Source organism: Musa acuminata, chromosome BXJ1-5, assembly GCF_036884655.1.
Source record: "Musa acuminata AAA Group cultivar baxijiao chromosome BXJ1-5, Cavendish_Baxijiao_AAA, whole genome shotgun sequence".
Lineage (NCBI taxonomy): Eukaryota > Viridiplantae > Streptophyta > Magnoliopsida > Zingiberales > Musaceae > Musa > Musa acuminata.
In genome coordinates, this window is record NC_088331.1 from 47043955 (window position 1) to 47055584 (window position 11630).

The 11630-nt window shown below is 41.7% G+C and overlaps 2 protein-coding genes across 3 annotated transcripts; one reads left to right on the forward strand and one right to left on the reverse strand.

The window, feature by feature from the left end:
- Positions 1-315: 315 nt before the first annotated feature.
- On the forward strand, positions 316-3644 carry LOC135674740 (RNA demethylase ALKBH10B-like). Its single transcript, XM_065184870.1, has 7 exons — positions 316-875; positions 1748-1875; positions 2032-2149; positions 2233-2331; positions 2412-2527; positions 2621-2775; positions 2857-3644. Exons 1-7 carry the CDS (start codon positions 413-415, stop codon positions 3311-3313), a joined length of 1536 nt encoding a protein of 511 aa, XP_065040942.1. The 5' UTR covers positions 316-412; the 3' UTR covers positions 3314-3644.
- A 327-nt stretch (positions 3645-3971) lies between these two features.
- On the reverse strand, positions 3972-11590 carry LOC135674742 (uncharacterized). 2 transcript variants are annotated; one of them, XM_065184871.1, is made up of 11 exons: positions 11370-11590; positions 9956-10120; positions 9765-9883; positions 7878-7952; positions 6362-6455; positions 6202-6261; positions 5982-6047; positions 5798-5896; positions 4777-4821; positions 4400-4502; positions 3972-4179 (listed from the first exon to the last, which is right to left on the reverse strand). In XM_065184871.1, the coding sequence occupies exons 1-11, from the start codon at positions 11475-11477 to the stop codon at positions 4091-4093; spliced, it is 1023 nt and encodes a 340-aa protein (XP_065040943.1). In that variant the 5' UTR covers positions 11478-11590; the 3' UTR covers positions 3972-4090. The 2 variants fall into 2 exon arrangements, with proteins under 2 accessions (XP_065040943.1, XP_065040944.1); XM_065184872.1 differs by lacking the exon at positions 5798-5896.
- Positions 11591-11630: the final 40 nt, after the last annotated feature.

Sequence of the window (11630 nt, forward strand, 5' to 3'; positions counted from 1 at the left end):
GCCCGATGAATATTTGACGGTGGAGATCCCCGGGCCCACCGGTCCCGCCGCGGGGTCCGCTGGATCAAACGGCCGTGGAAGCGTAACGTCACCGATCGTGCGAGGACCACGCGCGTCGGAAAGCGGAGGGACGGGATCCCCTCACCGCGGTGAGCCTACTTTACGCGAGATGGTCGCACCTTCTATCTCCTCCGATGGTTCCGTTGGGGTCGCGGTATCGCTCCGCTCGTCCCGCTAACCGTCCTCCACTCCTCCCAGTCCGCCACGTCAGCTGAGGCGTGCATTGGTTCCCCGAGTATTTATAGAGCCCTCGGGGCGTAGTTCCGCTTGTCCTCGTTCCCATTCATCTCCTCCTATTCCAACCTCTCTCCCAGTCTCTGTCACTCTCTCTCTAGGAGTGTTGGTGGCGGCGATGGCGGCGGCGGCGGGAGCGGGGGACGCGACCGCGGTGTACGCGAGGGACGCGATGATCGCGTGGTTCCGGGGGGAGTTCGCGGCGGCGAACGCGATCATCGACGAGCTGTGCGGCCACCTGGCGCAGATCGAAGGCGGGGAGGAGTACGAGGCAGCGTTCGCGGCCATGCACAGGCGCCGCCTCAACTGGATCCCGGTTCTCCACTTGCAGAAGTACTTCTCCATCGCCGACGTCTCCGCCGAGCTCCGCCTCGTGGCGGCTAACCGCGCGGCGGCCGCCTCCTTCGCCGTGGACGACCCTCCCGCGGAGGAGGAACCTGCTGCTCCCGAGGTGGTAGTTGCCGACCCCAAGGTCGCGGTCGAGGAAGAAGCGACGGCGGCGGCCGAGGCGGCGGCGGAGGAGAAACCTTCCGGAGATTCTTCGGATCAAAGGGGCGTCGAAGACGGTGAAGCGTACGGAGGTAAGTATCGACTATCGGTGTCTTTACTCTTCAATAAATTAGTGAATTAAAAATTATTTATCTGATTTATTTTAATTTTATATAACACGTTGTGTTCGTTAACCTTCCGGAGATCCTTTTTACTTGCATTTCGGCATCAGTATCGGTTCGTCTCGCGCGAGCCACCACCTAACTGACCCTTCTAGGGAGATCGGACGGTGCTGTTGATGCTCCGATCTATACTCGGTTTTCTAGGTCGCCTCACCGGGCTAACTCGTCTGCGAGGGTGAGTTCCGGTCGCTTAACTCGGCCCGTGAAAGGGTTCACGGGCTGCGGCGGACTCGCCGTACTCCCGCGCCTTCGGGCACTGTTAATTTCCCGCTTCACGATAAGTTCCTCCTTTTGGACTTGTAGAGCGAGGCGATAGAGATGAGAGAGAGAGAGAGAGAGGGTGGCGTGAACTTCTATTAGAGGGAGAAGTACGTTAACGAGGCTGGGCGCCACAACCCCGGCGCACGGGGAGTCGAGGGAGTATTGGACGGTTACGCTTTTGCCACGTGGCACAGGTTCGATCAGGTGGTTGTCGATCGAGGAGGGGAGGTGGCGTGGATCCCTGATCGGCTGCGACTCAATTGAGAGGCGTGACGATGCGGTCCGGCGTCGCGTTCTTGACGTCAACCGCCGGCGGGCGGGAGTAGAAAAAGTGGCAGCCGCCCGACAGCGTGAGGTCAAGTCCGCCAGGCCCTCCGCGGCGTTCCTCGGAAGCAATTCATGCTATGCATCTAGATTTTCAACCTTTGGAACGGCGGCCGACCTTGTTAAATACGCCGCTGAATGAAGTTGATTTCTCGGCATCAATGTTCTCACTGACATTGGGTTTCGTGTGGTTTTAGGACCCCAAGAAGCACCAGCTTCATCGGACAAGGCCGATGTGAAAGCAGAAGTAGATGGCTCGGTGCGTCCGGAGAGGATTAAGATCTCGAAAGGTTTTGTGGCCAAGGAGTCGGTGAAAGGGCACATGGCGAGTTCCATCTTACCACCATCATTGGGCACAGTTTCTGTATAGAGATGCAATAGAAGATGGCGTAGGAAGTAGTAGTCGTTCGGTTCTATGTTTCCCAGCTCCCCATTTGATCCCCGTTTGCTGACTTCTCCACTCGTGAAATGCTTTGAGCAGGTCAATGTTGTGAAGGGTCTCAAGTTGTACGAGGACATCTTCACAGACTCGGAGCTGCTCACGCTCTCTGAATTCGTAGATGAGCTCCGCCTTGCGGGACGCGGCGGCGAACTCCCAGGTAAAGTTCTGTTCTTGATGCTTCTTCTTTTTGCTATATATATTGCCCACTTTCTACCATGAAGTTTGTGCATGTGTGTTCAGGTGAGACGTATATATTCTTCAACAAAGAAATGAAAGGGAACAAGAGAGAGATCATTCAGCTTGGCGTCCCACTATTCCAATCAACGACGGAGGCAGCAAGTAAAAGCCCCATTTCTGGCTTCTTCGTACTCGATTAGTAAGCTGAGATTGTCTTGACATGAGAAATGTTTGATGCACAGGTAACATCGAACCAATTCCCTCCGCGTTGCAGACTGTAATCGATCACTTGGTTCAATGGCGTTTGATACCGGAGACTAGGAAGCCCGACAGTTGCATCATCAATTTCTTCGACGAGGTAACACACCCCCTTTTTCTCTCGAGCAAATCTTTGCATGTGCCTGAAACCTTTCGTAATTCTAATGCCGGGTTTTCTCGTGTGGCTTCACAGGATGAGCACTCGCAGCCGTACTTCAAACCTCCGCATTTGGACAATCCCATTTCCACACTCGTCCTCTCGGAAACTACGATCGCTTTTGGGCGGTCTCTTGTTAGCGATCATGAAGGAAACTATAAGGGTTCCTTGACGCTTCCCATCAAGCAAGGGTATGTATGCGATGGACCGGATACCAATGTCCATCTTGATGATGAGAAGGTTGAACTTGCTTTTATATTTGTTGGTCGCAGGTCACTCCTAGTCATGCGCGGTAACAGCGCGGACATGGCGAGGCACGTTGTTTGCGCTTCACCGAACAAGAGGGTCATCGTCACATTCGTGAAGGTGAGACATGCCGCCGCTCGCCAGGCGGCAGCTTCGCCTACCGCGTTGCAGCCAACCAAGGCGATGACGGTTTGGCAACCCGGGACAACACAGACGACGACGATACCGCAGAAGGTGGCTACCGCGGGGGTCATCGCCTGGCCTCATCGCGTGATACCGGCCGCATGGGGATTGGCTCTCCACAGCCCCGTGGTAATGGTGGCGCCGCGCAGGGCGATGGTTGTGGGCCCTGGCAAGAAGGCGCCCCGCAATGGCACGGGCGTGTTCTTGCCGTGGACGGTCGGCCCCAAGAAGCACACCAAGCATCTTCCTCCTCGGTTTCAGAAGGGGAGGCTGCCATCTCCGTTAGAAGCGCAGGCATAGGTGTGCAGAGAGAGATCAACATTAGCAACTTTCTGAGGTGATGTTTCCTTTTTGGGGTCTCTTTGTAATATGGTAGTGTATGTGGTGACTGTGGTGACAAAGAAAAAAAAAAAAAAAAAAAAGAGAGCGAGAGAGAGAGAGAGAGAAATGGCGGAGAGGAGTTTTGTGTACTTTTGCTTTTGACAGAAATGGTGGGAGTGTCGGAATTTTGAAATATTTAAGTTCCGAGTGGTGTTAGGTGTCAGTGTCCTCTACACTATTTCCTTATTCGATCTCCCAACTATCCGACTAATTTAGAATCTTTATGGAACATGCTTATTTCTTGATGTAATTATGCATATATCCCATTGAACCAACCATCCCGCTCTCAATTCCTAAAGTAATTATAGATTATTAGTCTTCAAACTATGGTTTGATGGATCATGTTAGCAACGGTATAGCCGCGGAGGGAGAGAGATATTTTACCTGTCGCATATAACATCTGTCTTGTGATTGCAAGAATTGATAGGATCCAATGCGGAGCTGCATGTCAGATCACACTAGGCCTCCGACCACAATGATGGTGGGCGATACGAGTGAGATCCACCTCAGTAATCGAGGATATGAGGTATCATTCTGACCCAAAGAGAGAGAGAGAGAGAGAGAGAGATACATCATCTCCATGAATGTTGTTCTTAATAAACCAGATTTGATCAAATATAAATAATGCCATATCACACAAACAAATAAGACAAAAAAATAAAAAATAAAAAAATATATAAAACGAAGAAGGCAGACCTATGACGTCGTGGCCTTCGATAGATTGCAAAGTTCTTCAATCTCCTTGATGATTAAATCTTTCTCCTCTTCAAATTGATCATCTTCACCTACATCAGAACAAAAGAAGTGAATCCTATGAAACTGAGATGGGAGGCTGATTCCTTCATTACTTTTTTAGTTCTTAACCGAGCTGATATCAAGGTGTGCCCCAATCATACGACAAACCATTGTCAGTCCAATGCGATAATATTTGTCATGAGATGACTCATTTTTCATCGTTTTTCGCTAGAACATGTCAAATAACAGATACATAACACAGAAATTTACCTTTGCTCATGGGAAGATTTTGCAGTGACATCAACAGCTCGTCATGATTGTCTATCAGAACCTCAATAATTTCCCGTGGCTTATTCGGATTAGCAACAAATACCTAATTTTAGGTAAAAAAAAGAATTACACAAACAATCATCAGTAGAAACATAAAATCTCCTACTTCAAGGCAATGCAAGCATATAAAGCAATATGCAACTTTTGAGTACTATATGACCAAAAAACCAATTGGTTAACCCAAGTTTATTACTAAATTTTATGATTCCTCTTTCAAGGTAAAACATTAAAAGACAACTAACTCATAAAAACATAAGAAATACACATTATCAGCAGATTTCGCATAACTGTGCCAAAAGTTCTGAGAAAACAACTACCTTGAAAATGTGGAAGGCAGAAATCTGGATATTTTTGCTTGTGTCCTAAATAGAATACGACATATGCAGATTAGGGCTCCATATGATTATCAAAACTTAATATAAATACTCTTTATGAATGAAATCAAATGGACCATAAATAGCATATAATAACATTATACCAGATATCAATTCTTAAACAAAAAGGTACACAATTGTATATCTATAGTCAACTATGGAGCAGAAATGTCATCATTCATTAAAAGGAAACAGAGATTAAAAGAACGGCATGTGCACTCTTTCCTGGAAGTTGCCTTGCTGAAGCAAAAAATGGTTATATGAAGTGTTCACAACTAAATTATCTTTTCTTTACATGAAATCCACAACTAAACAATGAGATAGCAGTGACTACGCAGCTGCAAGATGAATCTCTATTTTAGATGCTATAGGCTCTGATGGTTCACAGTCTATATGAAATTTTAGATGCAACCATTGCTTAAATGTTCATAAAAACTAGAGTTAGACTACAGATACAAGATTGTTGATCAAGTGTTTTAGGGATGAGGGAGGGAAGTGAGTGAGAGGATGGGGGAGGACCTTAGTAAACTAAAATTGTTGTTAGGATATGATGGGATCTAGCGAGGGGGGGACCTTAACGTTGTCATTAGGACACAATGGGATCTTTTTTAGATTAATAGGCAAAAAGGACACAACACATTTGGTGACCACGTACTCAATTTATTTATTTATATTTATATTTATATATGCTGGAGTTAGGGTTGCATAACCAGGTAATGGAAAGAATAAACTTCATATGGAACCAATATAAGTTTTTTGTCATCACACTTTGCTATAGTTTCTAATACAGTGTTGAATATAATCGAACTCTTCCATTTTTCACATAACAAGAAATACAAAATTGGACACAATAAAGTAATTGCATATAAAACTACAATGTACATCAGGCAAAACTACAACTTTAAAAAACATACAATAAACTAGTAAAAGTAGTATAGGAGAAAAAAACTGAAAAATCATTTACCTTTAGTAATGCCATCATAATATGCAAGAACCGAACTTCTAAAATGTAGCGCTTCATTATTTGCAAATTTTGGGGTTCCAAAAGGAAATCCGAGAGAATCTAAATATTAACTGACATCAACCCAACTACTAATGACAAAAGAATCTGAGACAGAAGCTAAATATAGATCACTAATAAAACTAACCTTCAAGGATTGTCTTCTTGTTACATAGTTAGGAGATGTCAATAGCTTTTCATAAAGCTCAAAGAACTGCCATGAAACTCTTCAATCAGATGAAAGAAAACACACCAGAAACATCTTGTCTAATTAGCAGAATGTTCCAGCAAATTATTGCAATAAGTTGGATTTGAATAACTTGACCCCTGAACAACTAAAGTAGTACATGAAAAACTTGATAGCTGACCTGAACGTAATGTGAACTCAAAAACTGAGAGACTATCATTTCATGTTTTGTAAGCAAGTCCTGCCAAAATTTCATCCATTAGTAAGCATGGGACAGTGCATGAACATAATCGTGGAGTCTAAAACATGATGATAGGTATGCCAAAAGTAGCAACACTGACCTTGAAGGTAGCAAGAGCATCTGAAGCAATATCAAATGTTGGCAGTTCCACATATTTGAAAAATAATTCAAAGCTCCTTGATTCCAGGATACATCTGAAAGATCACTACAAAATCAAAATGCATTCAAAATCAAAAAATTAATGGCCATAATATAATAAATGAGAAGTTAGAAATTTCATATGAAAAAACTTATAAATGTCACAGTTTGGTTTCGACCTGCTCCTCAAAGTTCATTAAGATCCTATGTTTCTTAAAGAATACGTGGTAAGTCACTGCTTTCATGTCATTGCACTTGGGATTTATCTAAGGAGGTATCAATCACACACAAGTATGCAGGATTATTTGAAGACAAAGGAAATAAACTACATGAAATCAAATAACTCATGTAATTATAAACATATTGCAGTCTGTCTTACGTAAATAACAATCAGATAGTTCTTAAAATCAATGAACCACTCTCTGCAGACAATTCTGACACAGACTTCGTATCCAAAATCCCAATATCAACAAAATATAAAATGTCCTGTGTCAAACTGATCAGATGAGTAGATTGAACAATGTTGAATTTATTTGTCAATATGAATCATAAACAGAATACTAAAAAAATCATCTTGCCAAATAGAGACTTCAGAAGGCCTAGGTATACAAGATAAAGGTAACATAACAACCATTTTAAAGTGAAAATTTTATAACGTTACTTTTGTAAAAAATAAAATAATTTCATAACAATAATTGTGATGAGCAGTTTCACTTCAACTGATGTGTAGCTATACAGTAAGGCTGTAGTTGGTAGATTTTTGGCAAGATGCAGATCTTGATTAGTTTGGAGAAGCATATGAAACAAAATAGGAACTGATCAAAATACGATCATATAGTTAAATTTTGCAAACGCTAACCATACATTGCAACCTTAAAATATTTATGCATTTACTTTAACTGAATACATTCAGATATGCCAACAACAAATAAGATTGACTGACACATCCTATGGACTTCCAACATAGAAACATCCAGAATGTACCATAACATAACAAGCATAATTGTATATTACAATCCAAGTTTAGTCTTTGTTTCAACAGATTAGTTGCTGAAAGAAAAACAATTCATTTAATATGTTTATCCCACAACTTGATTTAAAACTTATAGACTAATCTAAAACTAGTCTATAAACTTATAGATGCATCATATATAAAACTAGTTTTAGTTACATTTTAGATGTGTTGTTTATAACTTTTCAAAGCCACAAGATCTAAATGAGCATCAAGGTGGAAGGATTATCAAGTTGTGTGTTAAGTTTATAAATGATCAAGCTTACATTTATTTGAGCGATTAGTCCATTGTCAGTAAGACTTTAAACATGCATTGCAATATCAAATTATGCTTGCTACATTATGGTACTGAATTGATTTGTTGGTACATTCTGGATGTTTCTATGTTGGAAGTCCACTTGGGATGTGACATAGACAGATAATGATGACAAGAAACCAAAATTAGCAACGATTTCAAGTTGCTTACTTTGCAAGAGTTGGATATTTGATGCACTCCCTCAGCATGTTACCACAGCTCAACGCAATCTCTTTGTTGTTGTAACTGTTTGGAAATCAGTAACTAAATTAAGCTTCAAGACTTCACTGAAAACGCCAGCATAATGTAGTTTCTTGTCATAATGTAGAAGTGAAAAAATCCAGAAAACTGCAAGTGAACAAGGCTAAACAGAAAGAAACCAGAGTAGAAGTAGGGTGGAACTCCTACAATTCCACTGCTTGTTACTGATAGTAACTACTGCAATTCCAAGGCTAAACATAATGTAGTTCGATTCTTAAAGGGTAGGTGTAATGCATGCTTCAAAATGCTACGAAAACCTAATTTTGACTGAACAGAAAATGCCTTGATTTAGGATGCTAAAAACATCCCTAAAGTGAGACCATATGTAAAAATTAACTATATCAAATTGCTTTAGCCTTCACATGTCCTTACGAATTCAATCACAGTTAAATCAACACATTGAGACCAACTTAAGGAAACCTATTTAAACAAGCTGTTAAAAATAGCAAAGTCAGGTTCTTCCTTGAAGATACCCAAAGATGATGATAAGACCCAAAAAAACGATCAACATATTTCAAGCAGTTACCATAAGATTAACATCTAAACCAACTTAAGGGAACCTATTCAAACATGCTGTTAAAAAGAGCAAAGTTCTTCCTTGAAGACATTGAAATCATCAGGCGATAGGGACCTTCGCATAGGCACTCGAGCAATGCAAGGCAAGGCCCATCTGGATTCAAGTTTGGATCCGTAAATTAGGTGTGGCCCATGCACACCTTAGCCGATCTGGTTCAATCGGCTAAGACTTAGATTGACATTTAAGAAGTTAAGAACTTAGATTGACATATAAGAGGCTAACAATTGTACTATCGTTAAGAGGCTAATTACAACCTGGGCTAATTCCAACTAGATGAGTATGTTTACTCCCATATCGGAAGTGGGCTAAGACTTAGATTGATATATAAGAGGCTAATGGGTTAATGGGTGTATTACTATTAACTTGAGCTTAAACATTTTTGGACCAGTGGTTTAGACTCGACGAAGTTAATAGAGCAATTATCCCATAAGATTGAGTCATGACAAAATGCAACCAGAGTTGATCTAGTATTGGGTATGGCAAGGGGTTTGAGTAGACCTCACATGCACTATACTAGGGTTACTTGTCCAATGGGGCCAAAGAGTGTGATATGGAGGGACCATTAGAGTAGGCCTCACATGCACTATACTAGGGTGATTTGGGCTACGTAGGTGCTTAACGTCCTTTAAGTGGGGCAGGTTATGTCATCTCGGTTTAGACCCACATCAAAAGTGGACTAAAACTTAGATCAACATATAAGAGGTTGATGGATGTACACTTGTTAACTTGGAATTAAGCATTTTGGACACAAGTTATCCTATCAGATTGTGACCCCAACAAAAGACTCACTTTACATGTTGTAATCATTCAATAGAGATCCTAGTGGTTAGTGCACTGTTGCACAGTTGATAGATCTCATGTTCAATACTATGCGAAAGCATCTTGTACAACGTTCAATGTATCAAGACTGGACCCAGTGGGCCATACGAAGGTTGAATTGCATATGGTCTAAGCTACTTATTGCATATAGGACTTAGAAGCCAACATCTAGCCACTGATGCTTGACTGAAGAAAGGGTTGTCCGTGCACTAGTCATGGAAGATTCCCAAGTATACCCAATTGATCCTCACCACAATCTAGCAACCTAAGAACCAAAACATAGAATTAGCTAATCAACTATGTACTAAGTTCACTTGAATATTGATGCCAGGAAGAAGTGTTCTCATACATACTGAAGATAAGATGACAAACTAAATATGCTTGAGAGACAGATAACTTACCAGATAATGAGGAAGTCCAAAAGTTCCAAATGATTCTCAATATATTCCACACAACAATATCTAGAATCAACGTTATGCCTTAATAAAATGGACCAACAGTGCATCAAATCTTTTCGGGCCTGATTTGAAAGCATCGATTAGCTTTGGCATCAATGATGGTCATAATTGTACCAAATGAAGGCTGAACTTACTTCCCAACTCAAAGTTGGCAACTTATGAATGAATAGAGCAAGAACATCCCCTTTGCATATTTCAACAACCAACTGTGAAATATGATCTTGATTTGGTTCGGTTTCTGCATCCCCTGAAAGCATTTGCCTCATTGAAAGGACATTCTTTTCGACTTCTTCAAGAGCCTAGAATAACAAAGTATAATAGCTTAAAAAAATGAAGAAATCAACTCAAATGCTTCTGCTATCAAAAAGAAGTGCATGACGTTGTTGTCTCTCTAAAAATACTTGGCATATGTTTATCTTGAAAGGTGTTTTTGACATTTGTGAATCATGTGGAGTTAAGCTGCCTTTGGGCATAGAAAAATGACAGTTTGAGATAAGCAGAATGACTGAGTGCAAACTCAATATCTGCTGTATGAGACAGAGACAAGCTTAGCCAGCAGGCACAGATTGGGTGCTTGCCAGAATTGGAAAAGAATGCACACGTGAAGATTTTAGCTCTAGACTAATGCTGCAGTAGAGTAACATCTTCAAATATATATTCAGAAAGTCAAGGGTTTAACCACATGAACTTATAAAACATTATTTATAGATTATTTGAAGAAATGACATGCGTACATAGAGAAAGAACATTCAGTTGAAAGCCTATATCAATGAATCACCAAATGAAATATATATATGTGTGTGTGTGTGTGTGTGTGTGTGTGTTAATATTCTAATAATCTCTTTACTAAATTAGTATAAGAATACCTTTAGTATTCAAGACTTGATCATGTTTGCAGGAGTCATATTTCTGGATAAATACAATCTAAGATTTGACATTAAAAGCAATCATGTTAGTATTAAAGTCCAACCCGTCTTAAATCAAGAAGTGTATATAATAATATACCATTCCACCAGTTGTAGGAGATGTAAGAATTTATGCATAGGAGATATGGAAGCTAATACAGTATGGCATAGGGTTATACCCAAGTCCGATCACATAGATTAACCCTCGCAAAGTTATGTTCATATTTTAACAGCCTGCCCCTTGATCGGCCATACTTTAATTACTTTATACTTTCAGCAAATTAACATCTGGAGAACACAGACTCCAGTAATTGCGTGAAGCTAGAAGCGACGAGTATGTTCAAGGTAAATACAAATCCCACAACGAGTTCTATCAACCACATAACCTAACAAAACAACATCTCAAAACCAGGATCGAAACAAGGTCAAAGGAAAAGAAAATTCCACAATGAACTCGATCGAGAGGTTCTTGACGAAATGCAAACCGAGGAATCGCGTTTAGATCTCAGATCTGCCACTCATTGCACCGAAGAAAACAGATATTAAGGATCAGATGATGGATCGGCGGAGTCGAAGGCATCAAGAACCAGATCGTTGGGGAGAAAGGCGAGGGGAGAGAGAGAGAGAGAATGGGGAAGACGACCTTCGCGATGGTGGTGGTGTCGAGAGAGAGGAAGCTCTCCTTGATGGCCCCGGCGAGCTCCGCCGGGTCCGGCTTGGACTGCGACGACGGCTTGAAGAAGAAGGACATCGGCGCTCCCTCGCGTCGCCCGCAAGTGAAGAAGAAGAAGAAAGAAATATGTCGTTACGGCTCGTTCTAGTTGGCTTTGTCGAGTGTGAGTCGACTGCGACCGGTTCCGCATCCGCGATGTTCGCACTGGGAAGTACCAGCAGATCCGTCTCC

Bases quoted from the DNA above. Each gene is read 5' to 3' on its own strand.
- LOC135674740 (XM_065184870.1), top strand. From the start codon at position 413: ATGGCGGCGGCGGCGGGAGCGGGGGACGCGACCGCGGTGTACGCGAGG. The intron at 2,150-2,232 runs GTAAAGTTCTGT...ATGTGTGTTCAG, and splicing joins ACGCGGCGGCGAACTCCCAG to GTGAGACGTATATATTCTTC. The intron at 2,528-2,620 runs GTAACACACCCC...GTGGCTTCACAG, and splicing joins TCATCAATTTCTTCGACGAG to GATGAGCACTCGCAGCCGTA.
- LOC135674742 (XM_065184871.1), bottom strand. From the start codon at position 11,477: ATGTCCTTCTTCTTCAAGCCGTCGTCGCAGTCCAAGCCGGACCCGGCG. The intron at 7,953-9,764 runs GTAAGTTATCTG...ATTTCCAAACAG, and splicing joins TTGGACTTCCTCATTATCTG to TTACAACAACAAAGAGATTG. The intron at 4,822-5,797 runs GTAAATGATTTT...TATTCTATTTAG, and splicing joins TTATGATGGCATTACTAAAG to GACACAAGCAAAAATATCCA.